This window comes from Pelophylax lessonae (genome assembly GCF_965119305.1).
Source record: "Pelophylax lessonae genome assembly, chromosome: 2".
Classification (NCBI taxonomy): domain Eukaryota; kingdom Metazoa; phylum Chordata; class Amphibia; order Anura; family Ranidae; genus Pelophylax; species Pelophylax lessonae.
In genome coordinates, this window is record NC_138769.1 from 175,879,266 (window position 1) to 175,893,712 (window position 14,447).

General features: G+C 40.9%; 1 protein-coding gene across 4 annotated transcripts in view; it reads left to right on the plus strand.

Moving 5' to 3' along the window:
* The window catches only part of CDKL5 (cyclin dependent kinase like 5), a 543,213-nt gene that overhangs the window by 315,327 nt on the left and 213,439 nt on the right, over positions 1-14,447 (plus strand). For all 4 annotated transcript variants that reach the window (XM_082245786.1, XM_082245789.1, XM_082245787.1 and 1 more), the window contains exon 5: positions 3,706-3,751. In XM_082245786.1, the coding sequence (XP_082101912.1) occupies positions 3,706-3,751 (46 nt within the window). The remainder of the gene's footprint in view (positions 1-3,705; positions 3,752-14,447) is intronic.

Genomic DNA, 14,447 nt, shown 5'->3' on the forward strand with positions numbered 1-14,447 from the left:
TTGCTTCAGCAGGTGTGAACTCATCAGTTCAGGCAATAGGCAGAAGATGTGGTCGGTAATAGATAAGAGGTCAGTCCAGGTGGCAGGCAGAAGAAGTGCTCAGTAAATAAGCGAACGATCGGTCCAGGTGGCATGCAGAAGACTTTTGCAACAGGAGAGGTTCGGGGGAACAGGCAAAAGACTTGGTGAATAATAGATTGGGGGTGGGTTCAGCATAGGATGTAAGTACTGGAAAACTTGTTATGCAACTGGAGAAACCTATTGCAGGGCTTGTGTGGTTAAAATCAATGAAAGGCAAGCAGAGAGGAGTAAACAGCATGCATTGCCTGGCAACAGGATGCTGGAGATTGGGCTGCCACTGTTACCAGAATCCAGGACTTCCCAGCCAACAGGACACTGGGTGGCACAGCCGCTAGAGTTGGCAGAGGTGCATTGGGAAGTGACCTGATCGTAGTGGAGGATCCTGGGACATGTCAAGTCTTTACAGGACCACACAGTATATTCCAGATTTCTGGATGTCTAGCTAGTGAAGCCTGAATTTATTATTTTTTTAAAGCAGAACTTAAAACAAAATTTTGAAACTTTGGAATAGTCATACTCTTTCTTCTTTAACTACTGAGTCACAGAACAGGAATAGATATATGAATATGAGGTGTCAAAACACCTGCTTGTTCTTGGTCCATAATGATGGTTATTTTAAAAAGTAAAATGATGTATACCTCATAACAGTTGCATGCTCGGCTCGGCGCTATCTTTTAGCAGTTCAACATTGAGAAATCTTCCCATGCTGCTGCTGATGGCAAGTGATATGTTGATCTATCCTCAGTTCCTCCCTGTTGTCCACCTTTAAAACCGTCACTAATTCTGCTATCCAAGCAGTCATGTTTGTGAGCATTTGAAGTAGTGGAAGTTAAAAAAAACTCCAAAATGACACCACTAAGACATTGGTTTTCCGAACCACTTGGCATCCCTTGGATCCCCATTGAAACTTCACTGGCTAAAGTGGAAGCTCTGGGATCATTACTACATGCGGACAATTGGAGAAAGCTCCCACTACATTCTCTCCCCCTGCCCACTCAAGCTTCATTGATATCGTGGAGATACTTCCTCAACAAACTCCCCAAATCGCAGATATCCGTCCCAGCGGAGCTACCGTTTAATGTCCTTCATGTGCTTCTTCCTTGCGCCACCCTCTCCAAATTCACATTAGCAGGCATAAGAGATATAGCTCAACTATACCAGGGGGACAAGATCAAACCGTTTTCAGTCATACAATAGGAATTCCAACTGCCCAGACAGGCTGCCCTACCGTACAACAGCATCTCTAGTTTCCTGCGTAAACACCACCCTCCCAAACTAAAACTTCCCCCGATGATATGGCAGTTCCTCTCTGGCCCTCACACTCATGTAAAGGGTATATCTCTATTCTATAACTCCCTTGCCCAGAAAACTACCTTCTGTAAATCATCGCATATGATCAAATGGGAAACCGACCTTAAAATATCTCCCACTGAAGCACAGTGGAAAATAGCTATTTGTGCATCCTACAAGTCGACCCAGTGTGTTTCCCACTGGGAGCAGGCGCAAAAACTCCTCACTCGCTGGTATCTGACACCCTACCGCTTATCCAGAATATACGAGTCTCACAGCCCCCTATGTTGGAGAAATTGTGACCAAGTTGGGACGATTCTTCATGTTTTTTGGTTGTGCAGATGTTTGACCAGTTTTTGGGGTAAGGTGTTTGAAATAATCTCTACTGTTACTGGTATTTGGACAAATCCGGATCCTGCTTTGGCTCTTCTCAACTTAGGCATTGATCTAACTCCGCCCCATATGAGAACGGTCATGGTCCACATACTGATAGCGGCTAGAACCGTTATCGCTCGCAATTGGAAACAATCTATTGCTCCCTCCCATCTGGAGGTCATTAAACAGGTTAATTCTCAATACTCCCTGGAAAGAGCTTACGCCTTTTCTCTTCTCCGTGGCCCGAAATTCCACAAAAACTGGTCAACTTGGTCACAAAGCCACTACTTTGTTCCATCCTGTTGAAAACTCTAATATTGTTTTATACTCTTAGTTCTGACACATGTTGTGTTATGATATGGCATTTGTTGTTGTATTACACCCCACTATTTTATACCGTGGCATTTTCAACATTATTGTCGTTGTATGTTTGTCCCTTGTTGTGTGTAAACTTATTCAATAAAAACTATTGAAAGCAAAAAAACTCCAAAATGTGCTTAAGAACTTGAAGATTTGTTGAAACTGTTGTTGTCACTACACAAATTGTAAGCACAGTGATGTGCAAAAGTCATCAAGTCCAAAAGATGGAAGAAAATATAAATTTAAAATATAAATTTTGAAAAGTCAGGCTGTAAAAGCATTCATAAATTACTTACATGTGCCAGTAGCAGCAAGCTACTCAATTGAAAGGATTCATTCTAGCCCAAGATGACAACAATTACCTTGGCAAATGGAGTGCCTTGTGGTGATTTTTGATGAAGGACTAATCTCTTTATAGCATTCTCATGTATAAAAAACAATTCCACCCTGCCAGAAAAGTCTACATGAACCTACAATGGTGTGTTCAACTTAAAAATGATAGTGTCTCAGCTCCAAGCACTTGTCCGATACAGGCAACAGCAGGAGGAAGACTGACAAGCTACCCCCGCGCATGGATTCCTGTTGCTGCTGCTTGTCTCGGGCAAGTGCTTGGCACCAAGACAAGCGCTGGTTATCAGACAGTCGTCTCCTTGCTAGCTACATTGTCAGACCACTTGGGTAGAAGAGGGGTGAGGTGCTAATGGGGTTGGTTACCATTTCAGTCTTATAGTTGGGCTTACGTAGCATGTAGGAACATGAGAAAAGTACTTTACTGTATGTTCTTTGACCCCTGGTGACAGAAAAAAAAATTGAGGTTATTTGCTCCATTTACACAACAGCCACAGTGTTATTCATTCTGAGAAAATACCTAAAGTGATATTAAAAGATATATTTTTAAAAAAAGATGCCATATTTATGTGCTGTGTGCAATAATATTGCACAGAGTGGCCTCCTCCCCTGTGGCAGTCCCCCACTGCTCATTCCTGCTCTTGGTGCTTCCTCAGCAAGCCGGGTGCACCCGTGTGCAGGTGCTCCTGAGCTGGGCATAGAGACACACAGTAAGCCACACCTCCACTCCCTCCTCACAAGAGTTTGACTGACAGCATCAGGAGCCTATGGTTCCTGCTGCTCTCAGTGTCCCCTGTGAGACCAGGAAGTGAGAGGACCTTTGTTGCAGTCAGTTCCATACTGGAGGTAGGAAGGAATACATTATGGTAAAAAACATTTTGAGTTTAAAACCAATGAGGGAATGAATGCTGATTAATTCACACAAAGTGAATGTACAGTACATGCAGTTTAACTGGACAAATAGCGATGCATATTTTTTTAAATACATAGTTTTATTGATGGAAGGGAGGCTTCAATCTGTATTTTTAAATACCCATCAATAAAACTGGCCAGTGAATAATACTACACCATTACATCTCATTGACTGTACATAGATACAGGCTGCCATGGATTTGGAAAAAAAGGTTTATGTTATTAAGAGATTGGGTAAGCTTAGTTTCCTGCAGATTTATACCATATACTGTGTCATGGTTGTTATTATATGTCACCCTATAGAAATGTCATTGTGCCCTTCTCTTTTTATTATTCCAGGAAACAAAGGAGATTGTGGCGATCAAAAAGTTTAAAGATAGCGAAGGTAAGTCTTCTATTCTATACTGTATATCCCCCTTGATAGTATTTACTATTAAATGTTGGATGACTTTCTATTTTTTTTTACCTGTTCCGTAATGATAGAGCTTAGCTGACTTTACAACGTATCAGCAGGTTGCTTTGTATAAAATTATCACATTGGCTTCTGCCGTCTTATTTGCTTTATATCACTGTTTTATTCATAATATTAGAACTTTTAAAAATATACATGTGAAAATACTAGTTATTTAACCTTTTTTCACTTTAGGCTCTTGGAATGTACACTATCTTCGTGCTCTATGTGGAAATTCAATTCACTGGCAGTGTAAAGCTGGAGACATATATGTGTCTACAGCACGGATTAGGCCTAGTACACACTAGTGGGGTTTTTTTTTCGCTCAACCAAGCAGGGCTGAACGAAAAAAAAAAAAAAAAACGGACAGCTCAGGAGTAGCCGCTGTACTAACCATGCAATGTTAGTACAGCATTCTCCCCTTCTGTTCTATTGTGTTTTGACAGGGGGGCGACTACCCACTAGAACACTCCCGTCAGCACTCTCAGCCATTGACTAAGGCTGGCCATACACGATACAATTTTCTTACAATTTTCTGAACAATTTTCTTGAAATTTACCTTCAACTATGTAGTACAAAGGCCTGCCTAATTAGATACAAGTGACATTGTTGTTTAGCTTTGACCTTATATTATGTGGTTTGTGGTAAATCTAACAGAAAGTGTAGAACAAAAGTTGAACATGTATGGCCAGCCTAATGCCTCGTACACACGCAACGATTATCGGCCAACCGATCGTCCGAATTTTGTCCAGAGTTGTGTTTTGTTGGTTGGAATTTGCCTAGACTGCACACCAATTTTCTCGGCCAACAAAAATCTACTTCAGAAGTGATGTCATGTGCTGGTTTACTTTCCGTGTGTTTTTTCTTCTCTGAGCATGCCCAGTCTTGCTCATCAGATTTTTGTCTGCCGAAATCTGTACTGACTGACGGAAAATCGGCCATTGTGTTGACGGCCAACAAAAATTTTATAGCCTGCACACCAGATTTTATTCGGCCGAAAAGTCGGAGTCGGTTGTCGAAAGCATCATACTAACAAGCCGAAAATCGGCCGATCGGACGTTGGCCGAAAATTCCCGGCCAATAATCGATGCGTGTGTACGAGGCATTAGAGCGTTGATCGGGAGCTGATCCGCAGACCTTTTTCGGTCATGCCTCCCGGACCGACTGCAGAACACACGGGCTGAATGTCATCTAGTTTCTATTGAACTGGCCGATATCGCCCGACATTTGGCCCATGTGTACTAGACTTTTCAATTCATGCATAATTTTGCATTCTAAAAACATAGCTGCTTTCCACTGACATATTTGCAAAATCTAAATTTGAATATTTCCTGCTAAGCAGAAAAGGATGAATCAAGAATTTATACATGCATGAAGGAAGAATTTGTTTACCCAGCACTATATGTAAGAATGATTTATCAGCCTTTGCAACATGACATTTCCCAAAAGCGGAATTCGGCTTTAAAGTGTATATTAAAACAAAATCCTTTTTTTATTTTAGATAGAGTAGGGAATGGTTAAACCCCTATCAGATTGTTTATTGCTGCCTGTGTCCTGCTAGGGAGATTTCCTTTTTTTTTTTTCTTCCTGTCCTTGAAGAGGAACAGGAAAGGAGAGAAAAAAAATACACAGAAAAGCAGCATTTTCGATGTCGGATATTAAGATTGATGCTAGATGTGGTTTGCTAATCCTGGCCTTTGTCTTTAACAAGATATCACTGGACTGACCGTTTATGGGTCCATTCCCATTCTCACTAACAAAACCTCATATACACTATATTACCAAAAGTATTGGGGCGTCTGCCTTTACACCCATATGAAGTTTAATGACATCCCTGCCTTAGTCTGTAGGGTTCAATATTGAGTTGGCCCACCTTTTGCAGCTATAACAGCTTCAACTCTTCTGGGAAGGCTGTCCACAAGATTTAGGAGTGTGTCTATGAGAATGTTTGACCATTTTTCCAGAAGCACATTTGTGAGTTTAGGCACTGATGTTGGAGAGAAGGCCTGGCTTGCAGTCTCTGCTGTAATTCATCCAAAAGGTGTTCTGTCGGGTTGAGGTCAGGACAGACAAGCGTCCTCCACCCCAAACTCGCTTGTCCTTGTCCTTATGGACTTTGCTTTGTGCACTGGTCCAAATCATTTGGTGTGTGGGGGGGTTATGGTGCGGGGTTGTTTTTCAGGGGTTTGGCTTGGCCCCTTAGTTCCGGTGAAGGGAACTGTTAAGGCGTCCCCATACCAAGACATTTTGGACAATTTCATGCTTCCAATTTTGTGGGAACAGTTTGGGATGGCCCCTTCCTGTTCCAACATGACTGCGCACCAGTGCAGATGTCTCCTTAAAGAGGACCTGTCAAATCCATTATGCTTTTACAAAGGGCACCCCTTCGTGATAGCCATAAAGTTAAAGGCTAAGTTGACCTTTTCAAGCAGAATTCACTTTTCACAATGAAAAGCCACATCCCAATGTGCATACAATATCTCTCACTTACCTAGTCTATGGCAGCCTTTGAATCTGCACCATCCTTTTTCAAATTTCAAAAGATGCGCCTGAAGCCCAGGCTTTTCCTGCAGGATCATGTGACCATCCGGGAAATTACATATCCCATCATGCACTGCCTTTCTGCATCACAGAATAGGGTGTGTTTTACATCTCTGGACCACACCTCCTTCATTACTGTACCACCCACTTTCCTACTTCCTGCTTTATACATGTTAATGGGAAGGAGTGAGTGGAAGCAATCAGCTGTCATTGTTTTTGTAATCCAACTCAGGAAGGGGGAGGCTGTAAATACACCGGTTTTACCTTTAGGCCCCATTCACACCTAGCGTAGCGGGAGCACAGGTTTTTAGGTGCATTCTTCCTGAAACACGCATAGGGCAGCCCATTCATTTCAATGGACTGCCCTATGCACAAGAAATGCAGCCAAGTGGGTAATGGAGCATTTTGTCGCATTGGGGTTTGCAAATGTTTTTTACCGGGGGGATAGACTTCTCCTGTCTTCAATACTACAGCTCTGCTTCAAATAGGCTGATATGTGATCACATTGGAGAGGTACAAAAATCATCCATCAGCATAGGAGTACACTGGCTGTGTATTGAGGGAGAACTGTGCCCACAGATAATGACTGCATTTGAGAATCAGTTGACTACAGAGGGGGGTGGGACATATATCATGGGAGCCGTAGGCAGGTTTTATAAAGCACTAAGGTAGTGGAAAGGTGAGTGGGAGCAATCTCCTAGAGGAGGAGGGTGTGCTTTAGGTACATCATCTGCTAAAGAACTTCCTCACTGTGCTTATGGCTCTGCCATCCTGCAGGATGGATACTAGGAAGATGGAGGAGTTTTCTATAGAAGAAAGCAGAGGCTGAAGTGAGGCCTGCTTTCCCCTAGAATATAGGGACAGCTTTTTCTGTTCTGCAACAGAGGTACATTAATAGTATATCAATATAGGGACAGCTTTTTCTGTTCTGCAGCAGAGGTACATTAATAGTATATCAATACATAGCTGTACTTGATCAAAAAAATATGCCTTTAGGTGAAAACAATAAAAATGAAAGTTTAATGATTTTATGATTGTCAATCTCTGTGATCCCCTTTAGCTCTCACCGGACCATCCCCTTGACCTCCACCCATTACCAGATACATTAGTGACAACAAGGTCAGCAGCAGAAACCAGTAAGAGCTGCCAATGACCAGAAAATTTACACTGTCAGAAGTGTCCATTCCCTGTGGAAAAAGTAACTACCACCACCCCCCACTGCCCATGCCAACCATTGCTGCTCTTTATTTATTGCTTTATTTACCTAGCAAAAACAAAGTTTAAAAAATTAATTTTTTCTCCCCTGATTAAAAAAACGACTACACATTCTTTACAAACAGGTTGTACAAATGCCATATATATTATGCACAGATGATTGCTTGCTGTGCAAAACTACAAGGTTTTTTTTAAATACTGATGTCTAAAATAAAAACATAAAATAAATTGACTTGATATTACGTGAGATTACCTGTGAAAAGCTGGTAACATAGTGTGCTTTGTGCATGAAATAAGGAATATTTGTGTTTTCCCATAGCATCCAATTAGATTCAACCTTTCATGATTTTAGTGCTGGTTTAAATATTAATAGGAGAATTTTATAGACTCCTTTGGGCAACAAAGAACTTTTCTGAGACATTAGTATGCTGGTGGCCCAGTGTGCAGAGTATAGATAACATTAATTCTTGATCAATTATTATACAACATATATTCAGAATATGGTAAAAGCAGCAATCTGTGAATTTCAGTGCCCTGATATACAAAGTTGTTTTCACATCTTGAACCCCTCATATGATTTTCTTCATCCTAAAATCCTCTTCATTTAGTGTATAATTGCATTACATCCTATGCACAGAGGCAGAAAACAATGACCATTAATTGCACTGTATGTTTGAATATAAGTACCTCCATGAAGCACTAGTTGGTGGAGGTGCTGTTCAAAGTAAGCAGTAGATGAAGCTGTAGCTAGGTAAGTGAAATTCTAAGCAATGCATTAAAGTCATTAAAAATACGAATGTTTTTACTAGCCTGAAATTGTTTTATCTGTACAGACAAGATGACTTATACTGTACACCGCAATTGAAAAAAAAAAAAGATTCTTCAACTCTGCCAGCTTTTATTTCACGTCACAAATATTAGCATCATTTAGATGAGCAATTTCACGCTTCATTATAGTACAGAAAATACAAACAATTAGTTACAATCATATATATATACAGTATCTAACAAAAGTGAATACACCCCTCACATTTTTGTAAATATTTTATTATATCTTTTCATGTGACAACACTAAAGAAATGACACTTTCCTACCATGTAAAGTAGTAAGTGTACAGCTTGTATAACAGTGTAAATTTGTTGTCCCCTCAAAATAACTCAACACACAGACATTAATGTTTAAACCGCTGGCAACAAAAGTGAGTACACCTCTAGGAGAAAATGTCCAAATTGGGCCCAATTAGCCATTTTCCCTCCCCGGTGTCATGTGACTCATTAGTGTTGCAAGGCCTCAGGTGTGAATGAGGGGCAGGTGTGTTCAATTTGGTGTTATCGCTCTCACTCTCTCATACTGGTCACTGGAACTTCAACATGGCACCTCATGGCAAAGAACTCTCTGAGGATCTAAAAAAAGAATTGTTGCTCTACATAAAGATGGCCTAGCCTATAAGAAGATTGCCAAGACCAGGAAACTGAACTGGAGCACAGTGGCCAAGACCATACAGAGGTTTAACAGGACAGGTTCCACTTAGAACAGGCCTCGTCATGGTCAACCAAAGGAGGTTGAGTGCATATGCTCAGCGTCCTATCCAGAGGTTGTCTTTGGGAAATAGACGTACGATTGCTGCGGAGGTTGAAGGGGTTTGGGGTCAGCCTGTCAGTGCTCAGACCATACGCCGCACACTGCATCAAATTGGTCTGCATGGCTTTCGTTCCCAGAAGGAAGCCGCTTCTAAAGAGGATGCACAAGAAAGCCCGCAAACAGTTTGCTGAAGACAAGCAGATTAAGGACATGGATTACTGGAACCATGTCCTGTGGTCTGATGAAGCCAAGATAAACTTATTTGGTTTAGATGGTGTCAAGCGTGTGTGGCGGCAACCAGGTGAGGAGTACAAAGACAAGTGTGTCTTGCCTACAGTCAAGCACGGTGGTGGGAGTGTCATGGTCTGGGGCTGCATGAGTGCTGCTGGCACTGGGGAGCTACAGTTCATTGAGGGAACCATGACTGCCAACATATACAGTGACATACTGAAGCAGAGCATGATCCCCTTCCTTCAGGAACTTGGCTTCAGGGCAGTATTCCAACACAACGACCCCAGACACACCTCCAAGATTACACTGCCTTGCTAAAGAAGCTAAGGGTAAAGGTGATGGACTGGCTATGTCTCCAAACCTAAACCCTAGTAAGCATCTGTGGAGCATCCTTAAACGAAAGGTGGAGGAGCGCAAAGTCTCTAACATCCAGCAGCTCTGTGATGTCGTCATGGAGGAGTGGAAGAGGACTCCTTTGGCTACCTGTGAAGCTCTAGTAATGAAAATAAGGGTGGCCACACAAAATATTGACACTTTGGGCCCACATTGTACATTTCAACTTAGGGGTGTACTCACTTTTGTTGCCAGTGGTTTAGACATTAATGGCTGTGTGTTGAGTTATTTTTAGGGGACAGCAAATCACACTGTTATACAAGCTGTATACTCACTACTTTACATTGTAGCAAAGTATAATTTCTTCAGTGTTGTCACATGAAAAGATATAATAAAATATTTTCAAAAATGTGAGGGGTGTACCCACTTTTGTGAGAGACTGTATATAGACTATTCAAAGATATTTAACGTTACCTGGAGAGTGTTGGTTTCATCTTTTTTTTTTTTAGAGCCACTGCACATAGGCACTTTTGCACATATAGGTTAAAAAAAGACAGGCGCATTCTGGCACCCAGGAGGCACAGGTGGTGCATACAGCCTGCTGCCAGCAGCCCTGTGAAAATCAATGATAGGCGTTGTTCCGAGCAGTACATGTGTTTAGAGCCATATGTGAGTGCCACTCGAAACATAGAACAACTGCATCGTATTTTATTGATTTTGATAAGGCTGCTGGCGGTGGGCTGCATGCGTAACCTGTGCCTCCCAGGTGCTATAATCCGCCCAATGAGAAAAAGAACCCTTGTGCATGAGCTCCTAATTGTCCATTTAACAGCTGTATAACACCTCTGTAACACTAGACTAAGCACCACACTAAAGTCACCATGCCTCAAGCCAAATTGGGATCTAGAACCCTCTCTTCATGGCACAGGATTCATGATGAGCATGTTTTGATCACTATTGAATTATGTTCATATTAGCAATTTAGTTAGGTGTTGACTTGACCTTATCATTTACTATGCTGTGCACTGATAAGATCATATGAATTTTGACTGCCCTTGGGTAAAGTGTAAATGTAGGCCAGGGGTGTCCAACCTGTGACCCAAGACAGTTATGTATGCGGCCCAAAACAAAATTGTAAACTTAATAATGTTAATTATGGGGGGGGGGGGGGGTTGTAAAAATGCATTTAAACTTAGCAAACAAACAAATGTTTAAAAACAAAATTACGCCATATTCAAATTAGAACCAAATTATCTGATTAGCACCTTGAGAATTCTTTGAGAATTGCTACTACAACTATTAAACCAAATATTGATGCATTAGTGCATCAAAACAGTGCCAAATATCACACTAGTTTTATGATGCCCTCTTTTACTTAAAAAGACAAAAAATTTAGTTTTATTACTAAGATAGGTACATTATCTATAGAAACACAGTCAACCTTCAGCTCTCACTATGTCACACATCCAATACTGTGGCAATGCTTCAAGCGATGCTGCTCTCCTCAAGTGGGGAAACTCCAAAATACTACAAAGACGAAAAAGGAGGGAGCAAACGCCTAGTGCATTACCTTCAACGCCATAATCAATTTATTAAGAAGCCAAAAACATGCTCCGAAACATGTGAAGATAAAAAGCCCGTCAAATCATAACTTCAGCATAAAGGATAACATGATGTCTGTGATTGAAAACTGACGCGTTTTGAAAGACAAGCCTCCTTACCCAGAGCTAACCCAATGAGTTACAAAGACAAAATGCTTATAGAGATATCACACAGGGCGCACTCCTTGGCAGTATTGGGCGGGGCTAAAATGCCACAGTAATTATGAAGTCACCTTATGTTAACAACTAGACCTATTTCAATTTCAATAGATCAATTGCAATGTGGATATGTCCCAAATGTGGAAAATGTATGAGGCTGGGCATCATTCACCCCAGAAGACCAGCAGTAACAGCAGGTAAAGGGGAAGTATTGTAGGGAAAGCTGCATTTTCCACTATTTCCTACTTTTTTCTTTTTTTTACAAAAATATGGTGTTAGAATTTAAGTAATTTAAATATCACACATCAATCTGTCTTTATTCTAGCGTACTCTTATCACCTTCAGATCATTCAGACTGGGCATTAAAGGGATAGTCTTAACCAAATGGTATTGCTTTGTTACAGTTGAGAAGAGGTAGCAAAGTGTTGCTTAAGTTGCCAAATGTGTGCTTGTGATGGAAACCCAAACAAAAATTTACCGTGATAGGTGGCCCACACCCCTAATCACATAGAATACACCAGAAAAGAAAAGATGGGGCTTTGAATAGGCCAGCAGGGAAGGGGAGGATCACAACTCGGACACATTAATTTCAGTAAAAAACAACCTGTTTATTCAATCAAAAAAAATGGTAAAAATGGTAAAATCACATAACAAACATATGATAAAAGACGCAAAAAACACATGTGTAGAAATATACTCCCATTGGGAGTGCTGATACTTCTGTACCAGTAGATAGTAGTGGTCTCTATAATAACACTGTCTAGGGGTCCCCAGCAAGCTGACGCGTTTTGCAGCAAGGCTTCCTCAGGGCCAGAGAGACCAGAAAGTCTGATATTCCTACTGCATCAGAGACCAGACCGAACACATGCGTCATGTGGCAGACACCAAAGGCCAATAGAAAGAAGCAGCTCCAGACTGAAATGGCTATAACGATGTGACCCCACCATAACGTTCCACTTATCCTTAGGATAATAATAACTTGCATATAACTCAATTTATTCCAAATGTGGGGACATCACTCCCAGATACTTATAATAAAAAGCTGTCCATATGAGGCAGGCGATCCAGATAGTCCTAGCATGCCAAGGTGCCTTCAGAGACAGGCATCATGGGTGGTCCCCATTTGGCCACAGCACTGGGGCTATGCTTCCTTCCAATGATGCCACGAGAGCCTGCCTAAGAAACCCAGTCTTTCCCCCTTTGTGACATCCCCCCTTTTGATACTTCAGGCTTTCAGAAAAATTGTTTTTTTCATTGTATAACTGTTTGTGAACCATAACCATTGCGTAAAGAGGTGAATCCTGTTTTATGCTCTGCTTGGTATAGGCTCATGAAATGACAGTACTTTAATTCTCAGTGCCAGGAATCCAGTACTGTTAGATTTCAGTGCAAGGCTTCCACCAAAGTTTCACTGATCAATAAAGCAAACTCTTTTCTAAAATACCCCTTTAACACTCATTCCTATACCTGAACACTTCTTTCATGACAAGTTCCTTTTAAAATCTTCTACCTTTACTTTAAGTTTAGTCAGTTCTGATATCTGCTGTGATACGGCAGATTACATTAACTTTTAAAGTTCAGAAAAGGTGGTCAAGCACAAACAGATTTTATGTTACATTCAGGTATTACAAGATACTTAAAGATACTTCAAACATGTGTTTGTAGTAGTGTCACGATATCCTCATTACGCTGTGCATGAAAGAAAATATGTTTATACTAAGATGCTCTTTGTGATTAGTCTGAATTTAAATCAGTTACAAAATGTCAGCTTCCTTGCATAATAATTTAATCATCTGAATAAAGAAGTCATAGGTTGTAAACAGTACATATTTAATTCAAAGTGACCCTAGTTAAAAAAAGTTTTTGTAAATGCATACATAACAAGAATTTAAGACAAATATGTGCCTATGCACTAGGATATCATGTACTGGTATTCTGCAGAGCGGGTATGACCAGATATGTGGAGCTGCACAAAGGAGGCCTACCACAAAACGAAGTAAAATGAAAAAACAGTACTGTTTATTGAGTACACAACACAGGTGAAAACGTGCCTTAACACAACCTATGCTATACCAGTAAATACAAGCAAAATACAAAACACTTAATTATCTAACCAGCTATATACAAATGTTATACAAAGCAGCAGGAGAAACCATGTAAACCAGGAGGTACAAGGAACAGATGTTAAGATGGGTCAGGAATAGGGCCAAAACAAAGATTGTGTACATAAAGCAAAGGCAGTGGGAACAGGTGGATGGAGATGAAGTACAAGGGATTCGGTATGTTCAGCAGGATCAGGAAAACTGGCAAGATGAAGCTGGTAAGACAGGCCTCGAACAAGGCCAGGACAAGGATCAGGTTCACAGGAGGCAAGAAGTGGCAACAGGATCAAGATCAAGATAACAGGTTTTCAGGAACATAGGTAAATGCTTATGCATTGAAATATTCTAGGGGAGGAGATAAATACTCTCCTTGCAGTAAGCACCACTTGTAGACTATATTCTAGGACCTGTTGACTGTTGGGAGACATCCACTGGACCCTCCAGGTCTCAGGGCCACAGTGCCACTAGCAGGTTTTCTAGTTCCTTACATATTGACTTGTTGTAAACAATAATTTAAAATAAGCCTTTTAATCGCCTCTGTAGCTATAGACACTCTGGAGAAATTCATGTTTAGAGTTTACAACAGAGACACTGAAATCACACTTTTTTCACCTTTCCTGTTTAGAGCAGAGCCTTGTCAGCCTGCCAGCAATCTAATGCAAACACCCAGCAGGTTCTGTAGTCTTTTAGAAATCAGACTTTAGGTCTCTATTGTGGCGTTTAAACTCTGAAGTCCACAAGGCTGATTGTAAAGCCTGGATATCAAGTTATTAAAACAAGCTCATTGCTATTGCTGTTCTACTGCATTTTTCAGCTGGCAATTATTTTTTCAATAAAAGTGATAACTTTTACTGAGAAAGTGCATCC